Here is a 13,277-nt window from a genome sequence, read left to right as displayed (position 1 = left end):
ATTTAAGCAGCAATCAATAGTCAGGGAAGATTCCCATCTCCATGAGCACCCTAATGTAGTTTTCTCATTTTCGGTCTTCAAACATGCAACTGAAGACTGAGTGGTCTTGCTTGCTTGGCCATACGACCTTATAGTCTAAGCTAGTTTGATATTAACTGTCTCAACTTTTAATTGTGCACACTTCTTCTGACCATTCCATATCGAATTACTACTTTTCTCCAGTACAAGTGATAGGACCCTAATTACAAACCACTAGATCAATCGAAAGCTTACCGCTCGGTGAGGAACGTTCTCCATGAACTCTCGCTCGAGTCTCTTCGACGACGGTCTCACTTACTTGGCCGTCTGACCTTATAGCCTAAGCTATTTTGATATTAATTGTCTAACCTCATAAATGTGTTGGCTTGATTGGCTATACTTTTTCTAACAAGTTCAAATTCGAATTGTTATTTTTCTTCAGTGCGGATAACGAGATCTTGCATACGAGCCACTTGGCGAACTTTGAGCAACCGCTCGATGAGGAACATTCTCAATGAACTCTCATTCTTGTCCAAGAAACTTAGGGAACATTCTTCGTGAACTCCTAGTCTAAACTGAACGGTAAGGAACGTTCTTAGTGAACTCTCACTCTCGTCCAAGAAACCTAGGAAACATTCTCCGTGAACTCCTAGTCTAAACCGAGCGGTGAGGAACGTTCTTAGTGATCTTTCATTCTTGTCCAAGAAACCTAGGGAACGTTCTCTGTAAACTCCTAGTCTAAACCGAGCAGTGAGGAACGTTCTCAGTGAACTCTCACTCTTGTCTAAGAAACCTAAGGAACGTTCTCTGTGAACTCCTAGTCTAAACTGAGCAGTGAGGAACGTTCTCAATGAACTCATTCTCGTCCAATAAACGTAGGGAACGTTCTCAATGAACTCCAACTATCAACTGAGTAGTGAGGAAGTTCTCCGTGAACTTCTAGTATTAATCGAGCAGTGAACACAGACTCCTTAATACCACGTGAACGACCTCTCTCAAGCTCATAATAATCCTTACACTCCTATTCCAATAAAGAGCTTGATTGGGTTTGGGGGCATGTGTATGGTACGGATACCTGTCAAGCCAATAGACTGGGCAAACAAACAATTAACAACTCTTAACCAATTGGTTAAGATATCCGTTGAGGTAGTTTCAACTTATTGACAATTAATAAAAATATTAATCATTTATTGGTAATAGGTCAAGCTTAAGAGTAAACTCATTTTAATATTTATAAATATATGTTTGACAGGAAGGTTAGGTAGTCAATTCTGAATATCACTTTCTATTAAATATTATCACGCAAAGTCATTCATTTGAGAGTTGGAGTGCCTTTTGCAGATACCCTTCCACACAGCTTGGAGAAGGATGAGAGAGAGCGAACAACACAACTTAGATAACGGAAGACCATCAATAAACCCATCCAGTCTCTAGAACAACTTTAAATGCTTTGAGTAATGGACACCTATGCCTTTTAATCCAGTTTTTGGCTTTAGATGACAAATTTGATATCAATTATTATAAATAAGTTAATATAAAATATGAAGAAAAATAAAAAATATTAAAATAAAAAATTGGTAATCTTTTTACTTATTTATTATTTTTATAAAATGTTTTAAAAAATGATTAATTGAAAGTATATTATAAATTAAGAAGAGATAAAGAGGCAAATATAAATAGATAAAAAATAGTTTAATAACTTTTTTAAAAGAATCTCCTTCAACCAAACAAAGAAAGATTATTTTCTTCTTCCTCTCACCTTTTATAACAAAAGGGGTTATCATCCGGTAAAAGAGATCACTGTAGTGATGAACATAATAAATATAATTTAACAAAATATCGTAAAATAACATTATAATATTTTATTGAAAGATTCTATATTCTGTTACTATGCAGAGAACGAAATCTACCACAAATATCAATATATATATGTACATAAATATAAAAACATTTTGGATTGAAATAAAAACAAATTATGGTACACGAGTTTTTCATTTAAGTTATAAACTAATGAAAATGACTAATGTTTTCATAACAAAAACAATTTAATGACTCATTTGTTCATAGTGGTGAATGCAATTCAATTGTATGTTACATCTCTTCAGAAAAAGGGGTCAAATGTGTGGCCACAGGTCATTTTCAACTGTAAAAGAACGTACAACATTTCTTCACTTTTTCAGTCTTCTTTATTCTTTTTATCTTCGATACCTTTTCCTTTTTCTCTAACGAAAAGTTATAAATTGAATTGTTGCCATCGATATAGATTTGTTCATAATCAATAGTTCCAATTAATGATGTCAAACTTCTTGTTGATTGCTATCACTGTAATTGATCAGGTTTCTTTTTCTCACCAAGGAATGGTTTGAAGATCATTAATAATCCAACTGCTTCAGCTATGTTCAAGACAAAGAACACCATATGTGTGCCTGCAATTTGGTAAGAACAAATGCTCTAAATGACTTCATGTTGTTGAATGTGAAAAGAAAGTGTCCTTGACATAAATTTAGACAAAGGGTTCCCATCTTTCATATATAAAATAGACACCAGCACAGATAAACTAGTTGAGCATCATACCTGGGAGGAAGGAAGAATCCATCCGCTTTTGTGACCAAGTTAATCTGCATTGACCATCATCATATGAGAAAATTGGAGATGGAAATTATGTGGCTGAAATCATCCACTAATGAAACAAATAGTTAAATGCTAATGGATCATAGTGGATTGTCAGTATCAATTGGTATCAAAACCTTCTACCATTCTCCAAGAAATAATCAGAAATGCTACTGCACAGCCAACTCATGTGGGTGTTGGAGATGGGAAGTATGGTGTGGTGTTAAAAACCAATTGCAATTGTTAGCTTTTGTGGTGTGGCTATCTCAATGTTGATAGCATATATCTTTCAATCTATTTCACAAACATATATAGCTAAGAAAGAACCATATGATAATAAAGGAACTTAGTATGAAGTTTGAATCAAGAAATATTTTATCTCTTTAATCACAATGACTTGTTCTCCTAAGAACAAGTAAGCAAATCATGAATTGATTATATATAATTATATTCCTAAACTAAGCTAAACAAATCAGGCGATGGGGTATTTGTAATTATGATAGGGGCTGGAAAGTCTTCTAGAGAAGGAAGAAGAGTGGAGCAAGTTAGGAGGGAAAGGAGGAGAGTATGGTTATAAATAGAGCTCATGTAATTTTGTTTGAGTAGTTAGCATTCTTTTGTAAAGTCAGGGCTTTGACGTGAGGAGGGGGATTAGGCTCCCGTATAGACCAAAATTCTTGTATAGTGTTCCTTGATAATAAAGAAACACCATTCTTTTCTATCTGAGTTCTTTTTGTGTGTGTTCGTGAGTGTGAAAGATAGGTTGCGTTTTCTAGAAACCTATCAAAGTATGAGGAGTAATTATTTGTAAATGCTGATATCATTGTTTATAGAACAAATAACAATAAACAAAATATCAAACCTTTTTCTTGACATGAAGTTCAGGAACTAATGAATTAGATTAATATGCAGGTGTTACAGCATGTATCATTTGAAATATTAATCCATTGTAGAGATATACTGTTAGGTTTCTTCCTGACAAGGAACCTAAATATTTATTTCAGATTAAGAATCACGACACCGAAATTACATCAGCAAGGTTGTAAGTGTTTTATTTGAATGAAAAACAGAAACATTCAACTACATTCAAGGGAAGAAGTTCCCTTCTACACAAGACAAAATCTGTTACCCAACAAAATACCTCTAGCCCCCCCCTCCTTACACGCTCCCCCCTTAAGAGAAAACCACCATTAGTTAGTTATAACCGCCTAACTTGGGTTATAACTATCTAATTCAGTCTAATTCACTCCCTCCTAACTGCCTAACCCCCTTCCCATCTTACTAGTAACTTTTACGTTTACTTTCTAGGTTTTCTCCTAACATAGACCTTGAGAGTTCTATCATCTACATTCACGTTTTTTTAACTAGGAGATAAGTCAAATAAAAGCTGAAGAAATCAGAGGAACACTCACACTGCACCACCTGATGCAGGGCCAATAGCTTTGAATAGAGACATGCCTGTCATTGCAATGCCATTAGCAGTTCCTCTTTGGTGCTGTTCCTGTTTTCCAAATTAACATGTTAAATGTGTCACAATTCCATCACTAACTAGTCTCAATCAATGTATAGATTCAAAAGTCAACAAAAACTACTGAAAAATTTACCACTACTCGGTTTTGTTGAAGGAACAAACCAGTCACGATGGTGATCTAAATCCCATAAAAAGAGTACAATCAGTCAAATATGTAACTTACACAAAATTTTCTGAATCAAAATAACTAATCTCCCAAGGTCTAGTATGTATAATTCGGCTCTACAACCAAAAATCTCTAATAAACGATTGAACAAATGAAGTGGTGCACTTACAGAAAAAATACTCTTCAGCATTGAAGCAGTACTCAACCCTATGAATAATGCTAAGCCTGAGAACAATGCAATGAACGGGTAGCTTTGCAGAAGAGGTATGGTTAACAGAGCTGAAATGCGGGCACTACCAATAGCTCCACTTGCTCTTTGCACAGAAGGGTATAAGGCAAGTTGATAAATTATAAGTGCAAGACCTGAACATTACAAAAATCAGTAAAGATACAAAATATCTCTATTAGGCAGTAGAAATACAAAAAATACTAAATGTTCAAAATTCTACATCTTTGTCACCGTCAAACCCAAAGTACAGTTTTTTTTATCAGAAGTATACAACTAGAAGAATAAATTTAATGTGGTACTATCATTAGTGCAAATATCACATTAAACTACACCATATAGACTACAGTTTTTCACAATCTATAAAAATGCAATAACATTTTTGCAATTTCTAACAAAATATTGTCTACGGTTTTTTTATAGAACTGTAGTCTATTATGTACTATAGCCTACTCTTTTCATTTCTAACCTATAACCTATCCTTTCTAATTACGTTCATTAACCGTAGTTTAACATCGATAATAATTGTAGCCATATATTTTACTGCACTAGTATGTATTTATTATGTCAGATCTAAAGAGTGCAAAATTGTCAATTGTTAGGAAGAAAATCTGTTACCTGATACTGAAAGAATGTTACCAACATCATTAGTTGTAAAGTTCAAACCCCCCAGCTTTGGAGGACTCACTGCCCATAAGGAGAAAATCTAAAGAAAGTGATGGATGCATGTTCTTCAGTTAAAAACAAGTGGATAAAAAGTAGGATCGAAACGTCATATACAAAAGCAGAAGCATAGGACATTTTCATCATATTAAGTATCATACCTCTTGATAAGCAATGTCATGAAGTGAGAAGACACAATAAGCAATGACAGATGACATTAAGGGCCAATTCAGGAAAAGGTTTTCATTCTTTTTTGTTATCTTTTCATTGTCTGTGGCATCACTTCCATTTTCTAAAGCTTCAGCATACTCTGTGGATTCATTGCTGGAATTGTGGTTGTGAAGTGTTTCCTGCATGTATTTCAAACAATTATTTTAATGTTGTAGGTCAACTAGACAGTATAAAGCGTGGAGAAGGAGCACATCTGAGCTGAGAAAATCATACTAAAGTGATTTTTCATTGTGAAATGTCGTCATCAAAATTTTTAAAAGTAACATCCACAAAAGATAAAGGAGATAAAAGAAAATGGCATTCAATGAACGGATTTGTCATAGTAAGATACATACTGGAATCCAGATGCAGCCGATTGCTACTACAAATGCAAATGCTGATGTTATGAGGTTGGGCAAGAAGTATGGAAACCTGCAGAACGATTTATGTGTGGTAAATGAAAATCAGCAAATCATTAAGAGTTTATTTGGATAAATTTCTTCAGAAGCAAGAATCAGATTATGCTTAATCTAATTTGCTAAAAGTTTTCTTGTACTATAGCTTCTCTAAAAGATTATTCAAGCATAAACTAATTTTAGCTTAAGGAGAAGTTTATTTCTTTTTTCCTTATTTTTTTCTTTCTTTGTAAGTGTTCATGAAGAAGTTTACCCAAATAGGTCCAAAAGATAAAGTAATGGAAGGACAAAATCCAAAGGGAAACTGAATATGAAAGTCCACTTACTTATCCCAAAAGGAATCCCTTGGAAAAATATTTGGGTACTTCTCTACTGGCTACAATTAAATACACAATTTCAGCAGTTAACCTTCTCAGAAAGCCAGAAGACTTTCAATTCAAAACATTTCATCTTATAAACATATACAGATTCAAGGCTTTATGCAAGATTCATCTTATACACCAGATGGCTAAGAATATGAATAGCACCTGAGCCAAATAGCCTCCCAGTGATGGACCAATTATTAAGCCTATGCCCCAAGCTGAGCTTACCTAAAAGCAAATAATCACAGCATGACTTGTTTGTGTGGAAATGCAGCTCTAAGAATTAACATTGTAAAAGAGTTGGTGATGCTTACTGTTGACAATCCTATAGCTTGATGTTCTTCTCTAAAAAGTTCAGCTGCATATGCCTGTTAAATAAAGAAGTTATGCAGGAAGATGTAGAAATTGAAGTTTGAAAGAGATTGAGCAAGCTATATCCAAATGCACATGCACATGAAAGTGTAAAATACTAGGAGTTAAAGATATGATACCCTCACTGGTCCTAGATAACCATTGAAACTTCCCAGAAGAAATCTCGTGATAATAGCCATCCAAAAACTTGTGCTAAGGCCAAATAGTGTGTTGAAAACGACACTGAAATCAAGTAAGCATTGATAATTATGGGAATCTTCAAATGATAACTTAAAAGAAAGTATGCAGTTCATTGGCATATATACTTACACTGAAGTAACCCCTATAAGTATAGCAGGTTTTCGACCAAAGCGATCTGCTATGATTCCCCACAGAAAAGATGTCAAACATCTGCCAAGCATGAATACAGAACCTACCACATTTTTATGATGCAGACATCAATAATAAATAACTTACACGAATTTTTGATGCCATCAAAAACTGGACATAGTAAAATTTAGTCTTACCCACATAACCAGCATAAGTACTAATATCAGCTTCTGTTTTCGCTATATTAAAATCCCTTACCTGAAAATCATAATGTTGCATCATTGAGGATGTATTTTATGTGCATCTACACAAAGTTAAAAATGACAAAAGCAGATGGAAAAACAATAATAAGCAACAAAAACTTTAATTTGGCACATCTAACATGTACCAATTATCAGTCTTACAACAACATTCTACGGTTGACAGGGAACAGGAAGCAAGAGTACTAGATATACTGAAGAAAATCTTTTTGGTTGATGACTTTGAATGGTTTTTAAATTATAGATTGAAGGGAGTGTAAACCTGTCTTCGTTTTCTAATTGTCATAATACATACATAAATAAAAACTGAAATTGAACTTCAAGCACTCAATAAATAATTATGCATTGAGATAACTTCCAACAATGTGACCAAATCAGAGTGTACATAGTAAAATGGTTACCGTACTCATTTTGATGGTTAAACTCACCATGAAATAGAGGAACGGAAAGAGAGATGATATAGGCAGTGCTGAACAAGACAAAATAAAATGGCATCAGATAGGATAAAAGTAGTTTAAACAGATTGAGAATGAAAAGAAAAATGACAACTGGTAGAAAACAATCAAACAATGATTTTCCATTCAAAGTATAAAATTGAAAATACCTTCAGACAATTTTGTATTTAACTTCAATTCTCCCCAACTACTATGGGATTTGGAGGCCCTACTTGAGCTACTTATAAGTGTACAGGGACGAACAGACGTTAGGAATGTTCAAACTGAATAAAACTACTACTGTTTTAGCTTGAAAAGCTTAACTGTAAAGGTAAATTTGAAATTTGCAAGGTAACATGTGAATTTTGTATTCAACTTCAGTCAAGTCAGCCACCAACTTTGTTGCCAACCCCTACTGCCCTAACCAAGCAATACCCAAAAGTGACAATTGCATCTGATTACATTTCTTATATGTTTACTTTCACCTACAAAGCATAGAATGCTGGTAAAAGTATATATAAGTTATCATTGTAGATGATTGCTTCTTCATCAACTTGAGAAAATCATTTTTCAACACAGAACCAAACATACTGTTCTTCTTTAAACCAAGTGACATTTAAGGTCTAAGAAGCTTCTACAAGCTTACACTGAAAGCAAATTTTGACTTATAAAAACTCAGTTCATTAGCATCTAGAAGTGATAATTGTTTTTCAAACAGGAATTATCAAGTTGCACTTCAGGAATCAACAAAACCAGACTTTCCAACAACCCAAAAGTTTGAAAAAGAAAAAACCAGAACAAAACTCACGCTGAAGATAAAAAACTAAGAGTAGTATGAATTGCTTATACCAGCACTCAACGCCACCATCCACATGATAAAAAGCTTTGTAATTGGCACACCCTGTCCCTCACTCAACTCTTTGGCTTGATCCACTTTGCAACCGGGGCAGTTCTCATAGTACTTCTTCCTCTCCAACAATGGCTGTTTACCTTTTTCCTCTTCCATGTTTCTGAGACAACCCTCTTTCCTACTACTTAGCATGCACCATTCAAACCCAAAAAGTTGATGAATTTAATAAAAGGGTTAAGGGAGTGTGTTGTTTTCAAGCACAAAAGAGAAACAACAGTAAAAGATTCGAGGAAACAAACGTCCACACAGAACCAGAGAACCTCTACGAGTTGTGGTCCTTTCTAGCTTTTGAGAAACGAAAGATAAACGTGATTGGTGCAAGGTCTGGTGTGTCTCTCTCAGCTATATGATGAAGGCATCAGTGCACACGTCACAAAGTGAAAATCTCCCCCACAGCGAAACCATGAAGAGAACATAATACTTTTGTTTTTCCATTTTGAAAATGACACCGTTGTTTCGACAGTAAAATAGAAAAGAGATTTTAGAGACAAATTTTATATATTTATTCAATATTTTTTTTTAAAGTATAAAAGTTTATTTTTTGTTATGATATTTTATTTTTATAATATATTAAATAAATATAAAGTTTATTGTATTAATTTTACATATTTTTAGAGATACCTTTCTAAGAGTATCTATCATTGATGATTCGACAGGTATCTAATAGTTGATAATGAAAGAGTTTATAAAATAATAGTTATTTCATTTATATGCTATAAATAGGATTGATTTCATTCTAATAAATATAAAAAAAATTAAATTATTTCTAAAATTTGTTAAGTTTTTTTAAATTATTATCATTCAGAAAGTTGTGGAAAGATTTTAAAATGAATGAATTTATTTACTTGATAATTAAACTAGTTCAAAAGTTTAAGGACGTCATGCATACATTAGTTATTTTCTATATATCATTATTTATTTTTTTCTAAGAAATTTTCTTGAACTTGTTCTTATCTTGTTTATTTAATTTTGTTTTTACCATTATTTTGTCCTTTCTTTCCAAAATGAGTTGATTTGTTTAAAATCATTCTAAAAATGATAACTACTCCAAAAGACGTGTTTCTTTTGTATTTCTTCACCTCTTTCTAGTGTAATTAAATTTGACTTCTCCTCAAGAGTTTTTTTTTCTCCATTGAACGATGAATTTTCTTTGAAATTTCACACCTTAATGCAACTTGTTCCTGCAAAAAAGCAATTCTGACACAATGTACTTAAAAATGTGAAAAGGACCCTACATTAAAAAAAATGTGTACTTTTCATACATTTTCTTTTAGATTATTTATATCATGTACTAACAATCTTGTTTGGATACAGTTCAGAAAATTCATGCTCTAAAATAAATGTGCATGTTTAAAAAGCACAAAAGTTAATATTAAATTAATGTAGTGAATTGAACTATAATATTTTTTTTTACTGAAATTTATGATATCTATGACAAATAAACAAAGTTATCATGTTCATTCATTCTTAATGTGTATTCTACCTGTAAAATAAATGTGCATGTTTCAAAAAGCACAAAAGTCAATATTAAATTAATGTAGTGAATTGAATTATAATATTTTCTTACTGAAATTTATGACAAATAAATAAAGTTATCATGTTGATTCTCACAGTGTTATTATATATATACCCTGTGACTAGCATGTGCAATTATTTTATTACAGTGTTCAAAGATATAATAACACTTTTCTTCTTATAGGATTCAATACGTGATGGAACTAAATTGGTATTAATAAAATTATTATAATAATTAATATTAAAAATATAATATGTTAAAGTTTAGAAAAAAACATAAATATCTAGTTTTATAACATTTAAAATTCATTTAAGAAAAATAAACTTTTTTTATCATACATAAATTAATATTACAATATTTCCTAATAATAATAAATTATAGTTAGAATACATTTTGGATTGATTTTTAATTTTTACAAAAATTAAAATAGTATATTATTAAATATTTTTAATTAAATTGATTTTTTATCACATGTACTTTCTTTATTGTCTTCGGTGTTTATTTTCGATTTTAGCACAGAATTTGTTCTCATGTTTTATAGTATTTTATTTTTATTTTTTTTCTAAAACTTCAAATTCTAGTTTAATTGATAAAAAATTAATCTTGAATTGATACTTAACAACTTAATAAATTGAGAAAAAACATTTTCTAACAATGAATTAAGTCCTTTCAAAATTAAGTATTTCTTTAAGAAATTAAATTCAAATATATAAGTACATTATATATTTTGATTATATTAAATCGATTCTAGAGTATATTTGATTGGTGTTGTAATTAATCTAATATTTTTAAGTTAAAAATAAAAAATAACACTATACATAAATAATTATTTAGCAAAAGATCTTCAAAAATCTAATATCTCATAGCAACAAAAAAACTTAACACTTTAACAAACAAACAAGAACCCTAATTAAAAAGCAAGAAATGGTTGAAATAAAAAAACAAATGTGTGGGATTGACCATATTCAAGAAAACGGGAGAAAATAGGAGAAAATAATATGTCAAACAGAATTCATCTCCTATATCAGAGGACACAATTGAAAAGATAAGATAAGAGTAGACAACTTATCTTCTCTAGAGATGGACTTAGGAAGACTTATATTCTTCTATTGTTGTTGAACATTAATTACTTTTAGTTTAAGTTTAAGTTTTGATAGTTTAGGTTTTGGATTGTTTTTTAGTTTATTTAGTATTTTGTTAACTTGAAACGCATAAAATACATTATATTATGCTATGTTGGGAAAATTTTATGTTTTTCACGTGTGATTTTATTGTAAAAATAAATTATTATTTTTTTAAAGAAACCAGTAGATATCGGTTAATGTATGTCCGATGTCTATTAATGTCTGTTAGCGTACAAACAGACGTGAAATGGCTTACATGCCAATTCCATGGTTTTTTCGCACAAAGCCCGAGCCAACGTCACTCAGCGGCCGTAGACGTCTGATATAGGAGGGATCTGACTGTTGGGTACAAATAAAGTCGCACATCGAATAAAATAAGAGTTGGACATGGGCTTATATACACATAAGATATCTCCATTGGTAAGAGGCCTTTTGGAGTGATACCAAAAGCAAACTCATGAAGGCTTGACCCAAAGTGGACAATATCTTACTAGTGTGAAGATCTATTGTAACGAGTGAAGGAGATGTGGAGGCAAATGCAGCTACTAGGAAGGGACACGTGGAAGAAGAAACTGTGAGAATGGAAACGTGTAAAAGGGTGAGAACATGTAAAGAGAATGTGTTATTAAAGGATTTTGTTCGGTGAGGAGAGCATGACTCTAGTATGAACTAATTTTTGTTTCCTCTTCTATAATTTCTGATCTCATTCATCTCTCTCTGAAACTTCACTTTCTCATTTACCCATTTCTACTCTTCTTCATCTTCAAGTAGAAACAAACACTTTGGGGAATTCTAGATTGAAGATTATTTGAATTTTTTTGTATACTGTAATTGTTGCATTCTTGTTCCAGTTGTAAGCCAATTTCACAGATTTTACTATTGCATTTTGTTTCCATAAAATTCCCCATTAGATTGGTGCTTTCATTGACGTCAATGGCTGAGAATACTCGGATGAAGGACATGCAAACCCAACTCACTTCCATTTTGAATTGGATCGAGAAACAACTGGATCGTAATAAAGCCAATCGAGATTTGCTCCTTCAATTTCAAATCGCAAATAACGATCGTATGGATAAGGTGCAAAAATTGTTTGGTTCTTTAAGGCATGGAGACAATCGGCACATTGATGCTTCGAACTCAAATGGGTCGTCGTTGCTGGTGACTCCCTCCGCTTCTGCGCTGCTGGTACGCAACATCTCCATGGGCTTTCCTCATTTTGATGGAACAACACCGGTGTTAGAATGGATTTTCAAAGCAGAGCAGTTTTTTAATTATCATCATACTCCGGATCAAGAGAGAGTCGACATAGCTTCTATTCATTTTGAGAAGGATGTGATTCCGTGGTTTCAAATGTTACACCATATGGCGATAGTTCGCACATGGTCATATTTGACGAGAGCTTTGGAGAGCCATTTTGAACCATCTCCTTTCGACTCCCCAACTGCAGAATTGTTCAAACTGTATCAATCTGGCACAGTTTCAAAGTACTACCTCAAATTCATGGCCCTAGCTAATAGATCTGAGGGTCTTATTGATGGTGCAGTGTTAAATTATTTCTTAAGTGGTTTAAATCGGGATATTAGAAGGGACGTAGTGGCTCAATGTCCCACTAATCTTCTGCGCGCAATATCTTTGGCCAAATTGTATGAAGAAAAGTATGCTCTTGTTATGCAGCAACGTTCTACCACATATACTCATAGATATTCTCCATTATTATCTATCACTACAAATCTTACTACAATAAAGAATACAGTGAAACAGTCATTACCTCCACTACTTCCCACACCTACCAGTCCACCAATACTCCATTCCAATGTAAAAAAAATTACACCTGTGGAGATGCAATTGAGGCGAGAAAAAGGTTTATGTTATTTATGTGATGAGAAGTTTACTTTCAATCATAAGTGTGCTAATAGACAGTTGTTGATGTTACAAGCTGAAGAGAAAGATTTTGATTATGATAATGAGACTGAAAATCTCCAATATGTGACTCATACAAATAGAGAAGATGGATTAGAAGATACTCATCATTTGTCTTTAAATGCTATGAAGGGAGGTGTGGGAGTTGGCACCATTCGTTTTGTTGCTCACATTAATTCTTTGCCAATCACGATATTAGTAGATGGAGGTAAATCGGATAATGTTTTACAGCCACAGATCGCTAAGTTTCTTAAGTTGGACATAGAACCAGCTCCTTTGTTAAAAGTTAT

At 32.6% G+C, this 13,277-nt stretch overlaps 1 protein-coding gene across 3 annotated transcripts; it reads right to left on the bottom strand.

Moving 5' to 3' along the window:
- Positions 1-2,062: 2,062 nt before the first annotated feature.
- Positions 2,063-8,852, bottom strand: LOC108338810 (protein ZINC INDUCED FACILITATOR-LIKE 1). Of its 3 annotated transcripts, none has more exons than XM_052877836.1 (17): positions 8,667-8,852; positions 8,367-8,548; positions 7,512-7,552; positions 7,021-7,081; positions 6,824-6,926; positions 6,634-6,736; positions 6,457-6,510; positions 6,308-6,370; positions 6,107-6,156; positions 5,721-5,796; positions 5,316-5,504; positions 5,110-5,197; positions 4,435-4,628; positions 4,233-4,277; positions 4,041-4,129; positions 2,593-2,636; positions 2,063-2,444 (listed from the first exon to the last, which is right to left on the bottom strand). In XM_052877836.1, exons 2-17 carry the CDS (start codon positions 8,521-8,523, stop codon positions 2,338-2,340), a joined length of 1,464 nt encoding a protein of 487 aa, XP_052733796.1. In that variant the 5' UTR covers positions 8,524-8,548; positions 8,667-8,852; the 3' UTR covers positions 2,063-2,337. The 3 variants fall into 3 exon arrangements, with proteins under 3 accessions (XP_052733796.1, XP_017431329.1, XP_017431328.1); XM_017575840.2 differs by having other exon boundaries at positions 8,688-8,852; XM_017575839.2 differs by having other exon boundaries at positions 8,367-8,852.
- Positions 8,853-13,277: the final 4,425 nt, after the last annotated feature.

This window comes from Vigna angularis, chromosome 5, assembly GCF_016808095.1.
Source record: "Vigna angularis cultivar LongXiaoDou No.4 chromosome 5, ASM1680809v1, whole genome shotgun sequence".
NCBI classification, from domain to species: Eukaryota; Viridiplantae; Streptophyta; class Magnoliopsida; order Fabales; family Fabaceae; genus Vigna; species Vigna angularis.
Note: the sequence above shows the minus strand (reverse complement) of the source record. Positions and strands in the feature narration are given on the sequence as shown.

Excerpts from the sequence above, each read along its gene's own strand:
- LOC108338810 (XM_017575839.2), bottom strand. The coding sequence starts at position 8,559 with ATGCTAAGTAGTAGGAAAGAGGGTTGTCTCAGAAACATGGAAGAGGAA. Across the intron at positions 7,553-8,366 it reads GATGGTGGCGTTGAGTGCTG|CACTGCCTATATCATCTCTC; the intron begins GTATAAGCAATT and ends TGTCTTGTTCAG. Across the intron at positions 4,130-4,232 it reads TTCAACAAAACCGAGTAGTG|GAACAGCACCAAAGAGGAAC; the intron begins GTAAATTTTTCA and ends TTTGGAAAACAG.